Source organism: Alligator mississippiensis, chromosome 10, assembly GCF_030867095.1.
Source record: "Alligator mississippiensis isolate rAllMis1 chromosome 10, rAllMis1, whole genome shotgun sequence".
NCBI classification, from domain to species: Eukaryota; Metazoa; Chordata; order Crocodylia; family Alligatoridae; genus Alligator; species Alligator mississippiensis.
In genome coordinates this window covers 69,900,038-69,912,058 of record NC_081833.1, presented here as the reverse complement: position 1 = coordinate 69,912,058, position 12,021 = coordinate 69,900,038, and the positions used below count along the sequence as shown (strand labels likewise).

Here is a 12,021-nt window from a genome sequence, read left to right as displayed (position 1 = left end):
CTTGAGATTCCTGGGAACTGCTATTATACAGGCAATCTTTTAAAATATTAATATTTCATAACATTTTTTCCTGTAAATAGTCTGTTTCTAATGACAGTAGAAGCTGGCTCATTTGTATTCAGGTTCTCAGCCTACTTAGTTTTCAGTGGGTTGCCAAATTAAGAGTGAGCCATTCAGCTATTTGTTGCAGGTTTTGCTTCAAAGGGTACTACTTCTCCACTTAGATGTGTGCGGGCCGGGAGCAGTCCGAGGCCCTCGGGGGCACGCGGCGGGCTGTGGCCAGCAGCCCTGGCACGCGGGTCGGGGAATGCAGGCTGGCTTACTAGAATTAGGCACGGACGCTTAATGGTTGATTAAAGATTATTTTACTTACACCATAGATGGTCGCGGTGCAGGCAGGAAAACTTGCTTGAGTTGCAGTTACAGACAGGAAAGAAGAAAAGCGGACAAGAGTTCCTTCCACGCGAACCTCTAGCCCAATCCGGTTGAAGGCTCTAAACACGTGAGCCCGTCATGTCAACCGAAGAAAACAACTCGGAGAAAGAGCTCTGGATACACTCACACGAAGTTTGCTAGGCTCCGTGGAACTTGCGTGCAGGGAAGGGGTTCGTCGAGGGATCATTCGGCGACGGGGAGAGGCCAGAGGTTGATCAGACCCCTATAGCCTTCTTAAGACACGCGCTGGGTTCGATAGGCCCCGCAGCGCTTAGAGTGCTTCACAAGACGTGAAGCCCTCCTTCTCCTTCAGATGGTTGCGGGGTTCTCCTCGGAGTTCTCCAGCTTGGGCGGAAACCGCTCAAGCCTCTTATACGGCTAGCAAGCCAATCGCTAGCCGCCACGTGGGAATAATTTAGAACTGGCCAATAGTGGGACACAAATTTGCATGCGGGTGGCGGGAACTCCTTTGCACCGTGCATTTCTCTTTGCAACTAAGAAATGCACCCTGCAAAGAAAGCTCTGAGTGGCGGGAAATAATTTAGCAGTGCCGAAGCGCGCACAAACAAAATCACACCCTTGGGTTGTGACAAGATGGAGCTCATCATCAGTGGTCCCGCCTAGCTGACTTGGGAAGTGGCGCCCTTTGTAATAAAAGTCCTGCACAGTGGTTTGCTGCAGCTCCTTCTACCCCTGGTTACTTCTCAAAGCCTCATCTTCGTAGGGGAGGAGGAACCTGATCCTGTAAAGCAGTGCGGGGCCAGCCTGTTTGGCAGGCTTGTCACATATTAGCCCCACATGCAAGTGCCACTCTGATTGCCTTCCCCTGCCCCATCTGCTGCTCTGTTTTCTGCTCCCTGCCCTATCTGCTGCTGTGTTCTCTTATCCTTCCCTATTCTGCCTCATGCCACACACACAGACTGCCTGTGCTACAGGTTGGCCATCCCTGCTGCAGAGTATATGGGGATGCTGTAATCTGCCATATGGGTCTGGAAAGCTGTGTGTGTATTTTCCCTTTTTGTAGCAGTCCTTGTCTTCCTGACAATCAGAAGCTACAGCTTTTGATGCTCAGTCTTGTTTGTCTTTGCTTTTTTCATTATTTCTGTTCAGTAACTGCTCAGCTGAGCCATCATCCTGAATGAGTTCTTTCCATGTGATACTGAATGTGTTGGAAAACGCATGTATGGATGCATGTGGATTAGAATTGTAAAGGCATGTTTAGGATATGCTTTTGCTTTGTAGAGCTAAGCTTGTGTATTAGGGATGTGTTTCTTAATTGGTGCTATGGATGGGCCCCAAGGGCACACAAGGGGAGGGTGTGAGGAATTAAACTGACTACCTCTTTCCTTCCTCCCTTCCCAAATTTAGCATTGTGTCAGGCTGGCACATGCTAAAATGCCATACTGCTCTACATGGGAAGGAGGCATCTTTGTGTAGCACTCTGGGGGAGCTAATTGTTTGCTAGAGGCAATGGTAAGGAGCCAGCCCGAGGAGCCATGCTATCCTGTTTCCAGTTGGACAGGTGGAGCTGTCCACAGTGCACTGCAGTAAGCAGGCCACACTAGATAACTTCTGGTGGTGGAGGCTGTGTTGTTCACTTTGCAGGTATTAAGCTGGCTTCAGGATCAGTATGGCTGAGAACTGTTGTTTTGGGGCAAAAGCAGTTTTTATAAAAAGGCTTGCAACCTAACTTAGTTGGGTGTTCCCTTGCTTCCTGGGTGATCCTGTTTGTTAATTGAGACCAACTTGTGCTTTCCTTTCTCCTCCCTCCATTCCTTTAAGTCCTCTTGTCATTAAGACCAAATGTTTTTTCTCTGTACCCCTTGGGCAGTGTGCAGCACTAAAATTTAATATCCTAAATGGTCAAATCTGATTCCATCCTTTCACTTGGTTCCTCTTGGTAGGTCCATATGAGTAGTATTTTCTTGAAACCTGTTTTCCAGTTTGGTAAGTGAAGGCAAAAAAAGACACTGTAGGCCAGGGGGCAGCAACCCCCAGCACACATGCTGAGCATGGCACACAAGGCCATTTTGCTTGGCACACCAGCCCGGGCTCTAAGCAACTGCTGCCAGTCACGGAGCCTGGGCTGCTCCCAGCAGGTGGCTGGGAGGCTGCAAGCCCTGCTGCAAGCAGACCAGGCTCCATAGGCTGGCTGCAGCCTGGAGGCTACAAACAGCTGCCTCAGGCTCCGGCATGTCAGCAATCTGGCACCTTCCAAGGTAGACATTGTGGTTTTTTTGGCACTCCAGCCAAAAAACGTTGCCTACCCCTGCTGTAGGCCTTAGTAAAATTACAGTTCAGATTCTGGAGATGCGCTTTATTTTGGATGCTGGACACTAGTCAACACCTGTTAAAGGTGATAGTTTCTCCGTGTACCTGCTCTGGCTTTGAAGTTCCTAGTAGGTAAGATGTCTCTTCCACTTGCTTCATTTTATTTAAGGGAGCACACAGGAAATAAAGTTCCTGCCTGCATGGTGTTCAGTTTTGATTTGGTCTGTTCAAAATTGTATAGGACTGGAAACTGGTTCAAGAAGTCAGAAATAAAATGTTCTCCCTCTCTCTGCTTTGCATTACAGTGAAACTCCTAGTGTATATTTTTAGCTTCGTTTGATATTTTCAACCAAATTTGTCACATGCCTGTAATGCGCATTATGCTTTGCCAAATGTGTAGAGGAAAAATATGCAAAATTAACATCTTTTAGATAAGATTGTTTAAAGAGAGATCTCAGGAGCTGCCTGTGTGTTCTGCCTCCTCAGCAGTTAGCACAGTCCCTTGAAATATACCAGCGCCTTTAAATAAATATAGGGAGTTAATCTTTAATACTTCTCTCCAAATAATCACTTCATATATTAATGGTGTTTGCCTAGCATTTTACAGCCCATTTTTCTCCCAGAGCAATTGCTCTACTTTCCTAATATTATTCTTGTACTTTACTACTACTATTTCTTTCAAAGCAATTGCTTGTTTCCCTTGGTATTCTTTATCCAGTATTTGTTAATAGTTCTCTTAAAGCAGTTTATATTCCAGAAATTACTTTCCAAATATTTACAGCTAACCTTTTTCAAGATTATTCCAATTTTGATATCCTTATAAGCTACCATCTATGTTAGAAGTCTGTCTACACAGATTTGTTAAATACTAGTAAGATGCTTACCATGTGAGAACTTAAACATTCCTGACAACACAGACCCTTTTCCTAGTTTTTGTTCTTGACATTTCACCAGTCATAGTACTCACTTTTTCTTTCTTTTAAAAAAAAAAAATGCGTTGTCTTTATCTACTTTTGGGTCACAAAGTTAATACTGAGTACTTAATACAACTTTTAGTCATGGATCTCAAAGTATTTTACAGCCCTTCACCATCTGAGGTAAGTGCCTTATAATATTCATCTTGTAAATATGCCAGCTGAGATGCACAGCCCATAGTGTGTTTTAAGATTGACTAAGCTTTGAAGACTATAATAATAAATTGTAGTATTTTTCTTTAATTCAGTAGGATTTTATTTTCTGTATTTGAGGATTATATAATAAGTTATTGCAAGAGCACTGTTATCCTGAAATTAATTGCTTTTAAAGTATTTTATAATTCAGAGTGGTGGGTTATATATATCAGAGGTACAGTCCTGTAATGGGTGTCAGTTGGAAAGCTCACTTGAGTAAGAGAGATCCGTGAAAAGATTCTTAATTGGTGAAACATATGGTTGATCATATGTGTTTAAACCATCAGTGTCTTTTCATATAAAGTGAAAACAGAAAATGGAAATAAGTTTCTTTATATGAATCACACCAGTGAACCATTTTAAATGAGGCAGGGCTATGGCTTTTCTATTGTCAAACTTCTCCCATATCTTTTGCTTTACTGGAGCATGTCAGTGCTTTATACTTTTGAGAGAACCAATTAAAATGACATTTTTTAGCAGTGGAGGATTTGAGGCTGCCTTACTGGAATGCCTGTAAAAGTAGCTGGTGGTATGGCTAGCAGTCTGTCATTGATTTAATAATCAGCTGGCGAAGGTCATTGACTGACTAGCCTTTCAAAAGACTGTCAGTGCTTATGCTATAAGGAAAATCTACAGAGAAATTAAACATACATAGATTTGCTGAACTGTTCAACCAAGAGCGGTTGGGGTTATAGCAAGAGTTCTTACTGAATCATTCAGCTTGTTGCCGAAACTAGGGCTGTCCTTTGCTCGTTATTTTGCCAAGTGGAACATTTATCAGCTCGCATAGTTTGTAGGTTTTGCTTTGCTCTGATTATAATGTAGTAATAGACTTCTACACAGTGACTTGGGGGACAAGCCTGAAAGAAAATGCCACAGCAATTATGTTTATGTAGGTGTGAGTTTAGAACATGCCAGTGAGTGTGCATTTTTACTGGCAACTAGGAGACAGCTGAGCTGAAAGTGAGCATTGATTTAAGAGGCTTTCATGTCTTCTTGAATTTCTCTATTTAAATCACTTTTCTTTTGTGAGTATCAGATTCTTGTAAGACAATGCATTGCTTGATCGAGGAGGTGCATATGTTTAATTATTTGCTCAAAATTTCCCATCCCCATTTTATATCCAGCAGCACCTGGGGTGACGAGGAACAATGGCCAGAAGCTGCTGGAGAATAGGTTCAGGTCAGAGATTAGGAGGCACTGTTTCACTGTTAGGGTGGCTAGGATCTGGAACCAACTTCCTAGGGAAGTGGTCCTTGCTCCTACCTTGAGTAAATTCAAAAAGAGGTGGACGAACACCTGTCTGGGGTCGTGTGATCCCAGCGTGTGCTCCTGCCAGTGGCGGGGGGTCAGACTAGATGATCTGTTCAGGTCCCTTCTGATCCCAAACCACTACAACCACCACCACCACCTGTACCATTGATAATGCGTGGTGCATTAGTGTAGCCAGAGCTTTAGTTTGAATGCTGGCATCCTAAGCATTACTGTCTGACCTAACCATTATTTGTCATTTAATAGTGATCAAAATGTCAGCCTTGACGGACAGTTCTTTTTAAGGTAGTGGTGGCTGCGTAAAACATAGTCTACATTAGTAATCTGCTGTAGGTAGTCATTGGAACTAAAAGGGTAGTATGAATGGTGAGACTTAGAATCACAGAAGATGAGGGTTGGAAGGACCTCAGGAGGTCACATCTAGTCCAGCCCCCTGCTCAAACCAGGACCATCCCCAACTAGATCATCCCAGCCAAGGCTTTGTGTAACCAGGTCTTAAAAACCTTCAAGGATGGAGCTTCCACCACCTCTCTGGGTAACCTGTTACAGTGCTTCACTGCTCTCCTAGTGAGGCGGTTCTTCCTAATATCTAACCTCAACTTCCTTTGCTGCAACTTGAGACATTGCTCCTTGTTTTGTCATCTGCCACGACCAAGAACAGTCTAGCTTCATTCTCTTTCAAACCACCCTTTAGGTAGTTGAAGGCTGCTGTTAAATCCCCTCTCAGTCTTCTCTTCTCTAGACTAAATAAGCCCAGTTTTCTCAGTCTCTCCACAGAAGTCGTGTGTCCCAGCCCCTGAAACCATTTTTGTTGCCCTCGGCTGGACTCTCTCCAACTTGTCCACATCCTTTGGTGGTAGGTCCCTTGGCGGCTGCAGCACTGGCAACAGCAGCTCCACCTAGAAGCTGCGTGCTGACTGGGCTGGGCACTTCTGCCCATGAGGGTGGGAGTGAGGCATGCAGGCTGGGCAAGGTATAAATAGTTGGTGGGCAGCTGTGAGACGGATGAAAGTGCGTCCCTGGTGGGCCAGATCCAGCCTGCAGGCTGTATTTTGCCTGCTCCTGGCTTATATAATGATTGTAAGAGGTGCTGGACTGATCTCGTCACAGTTAATTTGTTTCTCACATTTTGTTTCTACTTCTTAAATTTTTTACAGCTCTGCTTAATCCTGTCCAATTTATTACCTTGCATTTCTCCCTCCCCCACCATCCTCTTTCTTGCAGTGTTTTTTATTTCTTTTAACAATTCTTTTCCTCTAGGAGGGTTCCAGCATCTTTAATCTCTGAGACAGTATTGATATTTAGTCAACTGTATACTAGTCAATGCTTCTAGCCCTTTACCTAACATACACTTTTCCTATCACGTTTGTTTAACTCTGAAAGATTCTGGTGTCCCAGGGTGTAATTTCTCTGCAGAAGTAAGACAAGGTAAAAAAAAATCCATAATCCTTTGCCAACAACACTAACTAGGTGCACTGAGCACTTCCAAATGAAATAGATGGTGTAGTGTTGGCACTGCTTACACATGAGCCAGTATCATAGGCTTCATTCACTTTGGAGTTAAAGGGAAAGAGACTCTAGGGTTTTTGCATATGTCAAAAATAGTAATTTTATTCTGTAGCAGATACCTGAAACAATGGAAAAACCATAAATGACTGTACAAAAAAAGTATTTTTCTTAGATAATGGTCCCTCTCCCCCTGTAGTGTAGCTCTGGTGTGCTAAAGGAAAACTGCCAACATTTGATATATTTGGCCTAGAGCTAAGTAAATATTTACTAAATACAAATAATTGCATTTCCCAAAGGAGCTTTTATGAAATACCTGCCACTTTATCATTATCATTCAGGGAATGGAGTGGGTGTCTCTTGATGAGAACTTCCATTTTAATCATACTGCATTGTAGTTCTTAGTGGGAGGTTTAACCTAATGAGTCAGATTAAGATGGAGAAAATTTGCAAGTAGACAGTTCCAAAGTGTTCTTAAGGTACACTCCTAAACTTCTAAAAGCTGTTTTCTTTAATGCATTAGTTGGAGTAAAATTAACCTTTTACAGGCCTCTGTTCTTTTTTTAATTGTTTCCTCACCAGACCCAATTATTTTTCCTGTTCTTATCTGCTTCATGAGTTGGTGATGGGGTATCTTTACATATTTAAAAACATGTCTAGTGTATTAATTGTAATTGTAGTCTCTATGTATTTTAATTAGATTTGGTTATTGCTTTGCAAGTTTCCTTTAAGCCTCCCTCCCCCCCACCTTTTAAGGATTTAAGAAACTAAGAAAGAGACACTGATATAATTTATATTCAGCTAGGTAAAAGGTATTACGGAGAATCTAGCAAACTTGCATAAGTCGGGGAAATCATCATTAATAATGAAACTATTATTAATGGGCTCCAATATTCCTAGCTATAGTGAATTGGATTAGAGATACTACATGCACCCAAAAGAGCCAGATAAAGCAGTGATTATTAAGAATGACTACACAGCCTTCACTTTTCTGCTTTTCTGGGTTTTGTCAGGCCCTTGGGGTAAACTGAAAAAGCATTGCATGAAGATTTTCTTTGTGGTTCCTGTTAGAGCCGGAACTGTTTCATAACTCAAATTCTGAGCAGGGCTTAGGGACAATGCTATTTTCATAGCATTCCCAGTGGATTAGATGTGTTTTATACACACACACACACACACACACACACAAACAAACAGAGCAGCCAATGGTCTGGAGTAGTGGGAGACACCAGAGTACTAGGTGACACTCTTGTACCCATATGGCAAACAGAGGTAGAGTGAAAAAAGTACTCTTCTTGGGTTAAAAAAACAAAGCCCTAATTTTAATTCTTTCCATTTATTATCAAGCTAGACAGTGGAGGAGGAAGAGAACTCAAGCATCAAGGAGGAAGATACTTAAAAGCGTAAAGAAAAATGTCATAGCATTGCAAAATTTTTCAAGATAAGGTTAGAAAAGAAGGGGAAGTAGTGGGGTGTGTGTGTGACTTTGGTGGATCATAGCCATATATATAATAATTTTTCAATTTTTATAGATATAAAAAAAAAATATGGCTATGACCCATCAAAGTGCTTAAGCATGTAAGCAATCTGTAGTTATAGGACAGAAAAAGAAAGCCATATGTTGGGTTTTCATTTTTAATTACTAATTTTTTATGTGGTTGTTTAACATAAATTAAAATAGATTGGGCTATACTCCAGGTTTGGTGACAATTACTACTATTCAGACAGTAAAGCACAAGTATCTCCTAGGTGGCACTATGGTAGACTCTAAAATGCAATTTCATATTTTAATATTGGCAGGTAGAAAGTTCCTCACATTTTTATGTGCTTGAGCTACACAAATTACCCTTAACTCAAGATGCATCCAGACTTGTCTCCTCATAAGCACACGGAAGAATGTAACCTCATTATCAGTCTGCTCAGAAAGTGTCACAAAGAGGTAAGAGTTCTGAAAAATGATATGAGTGGGTGGGTTGGGGAAATGAGTGTCAGATGAATTAGCAGGAATATTATGTGATCATAGAGTGAGAGATCTCCGTCAGGTGAATCAGCCCTGGAATACAGATAGTGCTCGAGAGTGAGTGGAGTTAGCAGACCCTGCTGTATGCAGAACTGTCGGTGATTTCATTAGTAAATTAAGCATGCTGTAAAACTTCCCATATTAAGTCATGACAAAATTTGGAGCTAAATGTAAAATTGAAATGCCTTCTGTATCTTTCAGTGTGGTCTTCCCCTTTATCAAGCCCCCTCCTTCTTGCTAGTTCTTTCTTCTTCATATATTCACCACATTTCCATATCCCTGCTGTCCAAAGGGCAGATGCTTCAGCCTGCTCATAAGTAGGTACTCCAGGTGCATAGAAAAGGATCAGAACATGCAGTGCCAGACAGTGCACATGTGCATGATGCTTTTTGTGCAGAGTTGAACAGTTTAAACGGTTGTTGGGTTCTCAATGAGTTCTGTTATTTGAAGTCTGTATTTTAATAGGTGTTAATCAGCACCACCAAAAGATGTAAAAATATCAAAGTACCTTCAAGTGCCTTGGGGGTTCTTCATTGCTTCAAGTAGGTGGTAATTTGATATTGCCCACTTGAAAAAGCTCTTTATTTTTATTGGCTCTGCAGTAAATCTTAATTCTCAAAAGGTTGTCCTCTGCATTAAAACCCTAAATAATCCTTCTACTGTATGTTATATCATTGCTACCTTTTTTCTGATTAGGTAATTTATTCCACATTAGTGTTCTTTGTAGAATCATTTTTATATCGGTGCATAAAAAGTCCATTTAATTTTAATTGTTTTCTCTGGAACAAAGAATAAATTATTTAAGTATTGAGGGTTAATGAACAGAATAGTGGTTTGCCCTATTGCACATCTCAAATACCTTTATTTTAGATTGTTCAGACATGATGATATTTAAATTTTTGCATGGAATTTACTGAAACTAATAAATGCATTCATCTCCTTGCCTTTAATATTCCCAGTAGGCTATTAAAATGGCTTTAGGGAAGAAAAAAAAGGAAAAACCTGAAAGGAAATTGTGAAACTGTATAAAATAAGAAAAAATGGTGTTGAATATGGAAAGTAAACAGATTTACTAAACAAACAACATTTGTAGTCTGTAGATGTTTTACTTAAAAAGGCTGCACCACCTAGAATTAGGTGGGTCTGATTTTCAAGCAGATTGTTAAACCAACGGAAATAAAAGCTTTTAAACATGTCTGTAATTTGCAAATCTTCTCAAAGCATGCTAAGCATAGAGTTGCCAGTTTAAGCCAGAAGATCATTAGCAATGTTGCTGTGTGTACATCCACACATCATGAGCCCATTGTATTGCTTATGCCCTGCAAAACCTGTTTGCTCATCATTACTTGAATTAAAATGGTGTGAAGAGGCATAAGAGACTTCAAGTACTCATGTATTTCCACTGCACTTACATGGTTGAGGACCACTTCTACAAAGTGGTATCATGAAACTATAGCCATGAATGAAATACTCAAACGATTTGACAATCACGTTGGATCTTTCTGTCCTTTAGGCTATCAGTTCTGATGCTTAGTGCAGTCTCAGTAGAAGTCAGTGGAACTCTTTTTAGAAGGTGTTTGGTGCCATAAAATCATTACGACAGTGGTGACAGTTAAAATTAAGGAGCTAAAATCCTTGCCAAGTTTCAGATATAATTTATAATTCTGTTATAATTTATAGATTTTTTTTTTTTTGAGAGAGGAAACAAGCTTCTAATTTTTCTTTGTTTCCAACACAGTAAAAGGCACAAGTCCTCAGGAAGAGCCCCAGTATTTAAGGATTTAATGCATATTTTTACTTAAATGAATAATCATAATAATAACGAAATAGTGAGATTCCATCCAGAAAATAAGTTAGTTGTAGGAATGATGAAGAGATGTATAGGTTGGATGCAGTCATCCATGGCTTTTCTTCATCCCCAGTATCTGGTTAAGTGAAGGATCAAGAGCTTTTCCAGGTAGGCCTCTGGTCTTATTTTTGGTAAGCAGTGCCTATTGGCTAATATAAGTCCTAGTAGCGTTGTGGGTCATTCTGGTCGACTTTCTCTTTAGTTTTGTACAATAGTTCTTATTATTTATTTCCTGTACACATCACACACACACACACAGATGATGAAAAACTGACATGGGAATTTTCCAAAAAAATGAATGGGATTTGCCAAAGTGGGGGGGGCAAATATGGCTGTATAGATTGAGATGATAATGCACAATCTCCTCCTTTGTAGAGTCTGATTGACCATATGTACTTCTTCCAAAAGTATTTCTGTTCTTTTCAGTAGAACTGGCGGCCTAATAGGGTATTGTACACCATGAATGAGACAGCAGAATTCTGCCTTTTGAGAGTGCTATGGTTTTATGTTTACCAACTATTTAAGTCAAAAGTAAATTACATTGTGAGGACTATATGGATCTGAATTGTGAAAATTAGAACTTGAATTTTTTTGACCAGTTTATAAAATTTACCCTGTGACCACTTAATCTTGTATTAATGCATAAGTGTCCATTGTGCCCAGCTATGAATTAGGATTTGATCAATGAACTTTTTGCTGTTATGGCTACTGTTATACCAGAGGCAGGCAAAATACAGCCCGTGGGCCAGATCTGGCCTGCCAGGCACTTTCATCTGGCCTGTGGGCGCCTGCCAACTAATTGTACCCAACCCATCCCACGCACCTCGCTCCCACCCTAATGGGTGGAAGAGTCTAACCCCAGCCAGCATGCAGTTTCTGGGCAAGGCTGCTGCAGCTGCTGAGACACCTGCTCAACTTCCCTGGGATCCCACTTGCTTCGGGCACCAGGTAGGGAAGCGGTGGTGGTGGGGGTGGGTGCAGGGGAGCTACAGCTGGGCAGAAGTATAGAGTGTGGGGCTTGGGCTGGTGGCAGCGCAGAGCCCATGCTGAGGGGCACGGTGGGAGTATGGAGCTCAGATGGGCATGGTGTGGGTGTGAGGGAGGTTGGGGGGAGTGGGGATTTAGTGTGTGATTTGGCCTTTTTGTAGTTCCATGGTGGCAGCCCTCCCCTCCCAAAAGGATAATTTTGGGGGGGCAAGGGGAGGGACTTCCAGCAGCAAGGGTCAGGAGGCAGAGGGTGGGACTTCTTGTCCCAAGATAGCGACCAGAAAGCAGGACTACCTTTGCAGCCTTCGACAGCTCACCAAAACTCATTAAGCGGCCCTCCAGCCAAAATAATTGCCCACCCCTGTGTTATACCCATGTGAATGACTGAACAGCACAGTGGAAGCTATTCGTTATGTGGCCCAACCTCTATTTTTGCTAACTAAAATAGCAGGAGACCTGGTTTTGATTCACCATTTTTTCTAAAATCTCTCTCTATGGGGTAACTTGTAATA

The 12,021-nt window shown here is 41.5% G+C and overlaps 1 protein-coding gene across 2 annotated transcripts in view; it reads left to right on the top strand.

The window, feature by feature from the left end:
* Nucleotides 1-12,021, top strand: part of CMC2 (C-X9-C motif containing 2) — a 33,539-nt gene that overhangs the window by 8,095 nt on the left and 13,423 nt on the right. The window contains exon 2 of one of the 2 annotated variants that reach the window (XM_014609247.3): nucleotides 8,454-8,592. The exons of the other annotated variant lie outside the window; for it this stretch is intronic. Within the exon in view, the coding sequence (XP_014464733.1) occupies nucleotides 8,512-8,592 (81 nt within the window). The 5' untranslated portion in view covers nucleotides 8,454-8,511. The remainder of the gene's footprint in view (nucleotides 1-8,453; nucleotides 8,593-12,021) is intronic. 2 annotated transcript variants of the gene reach the window in all.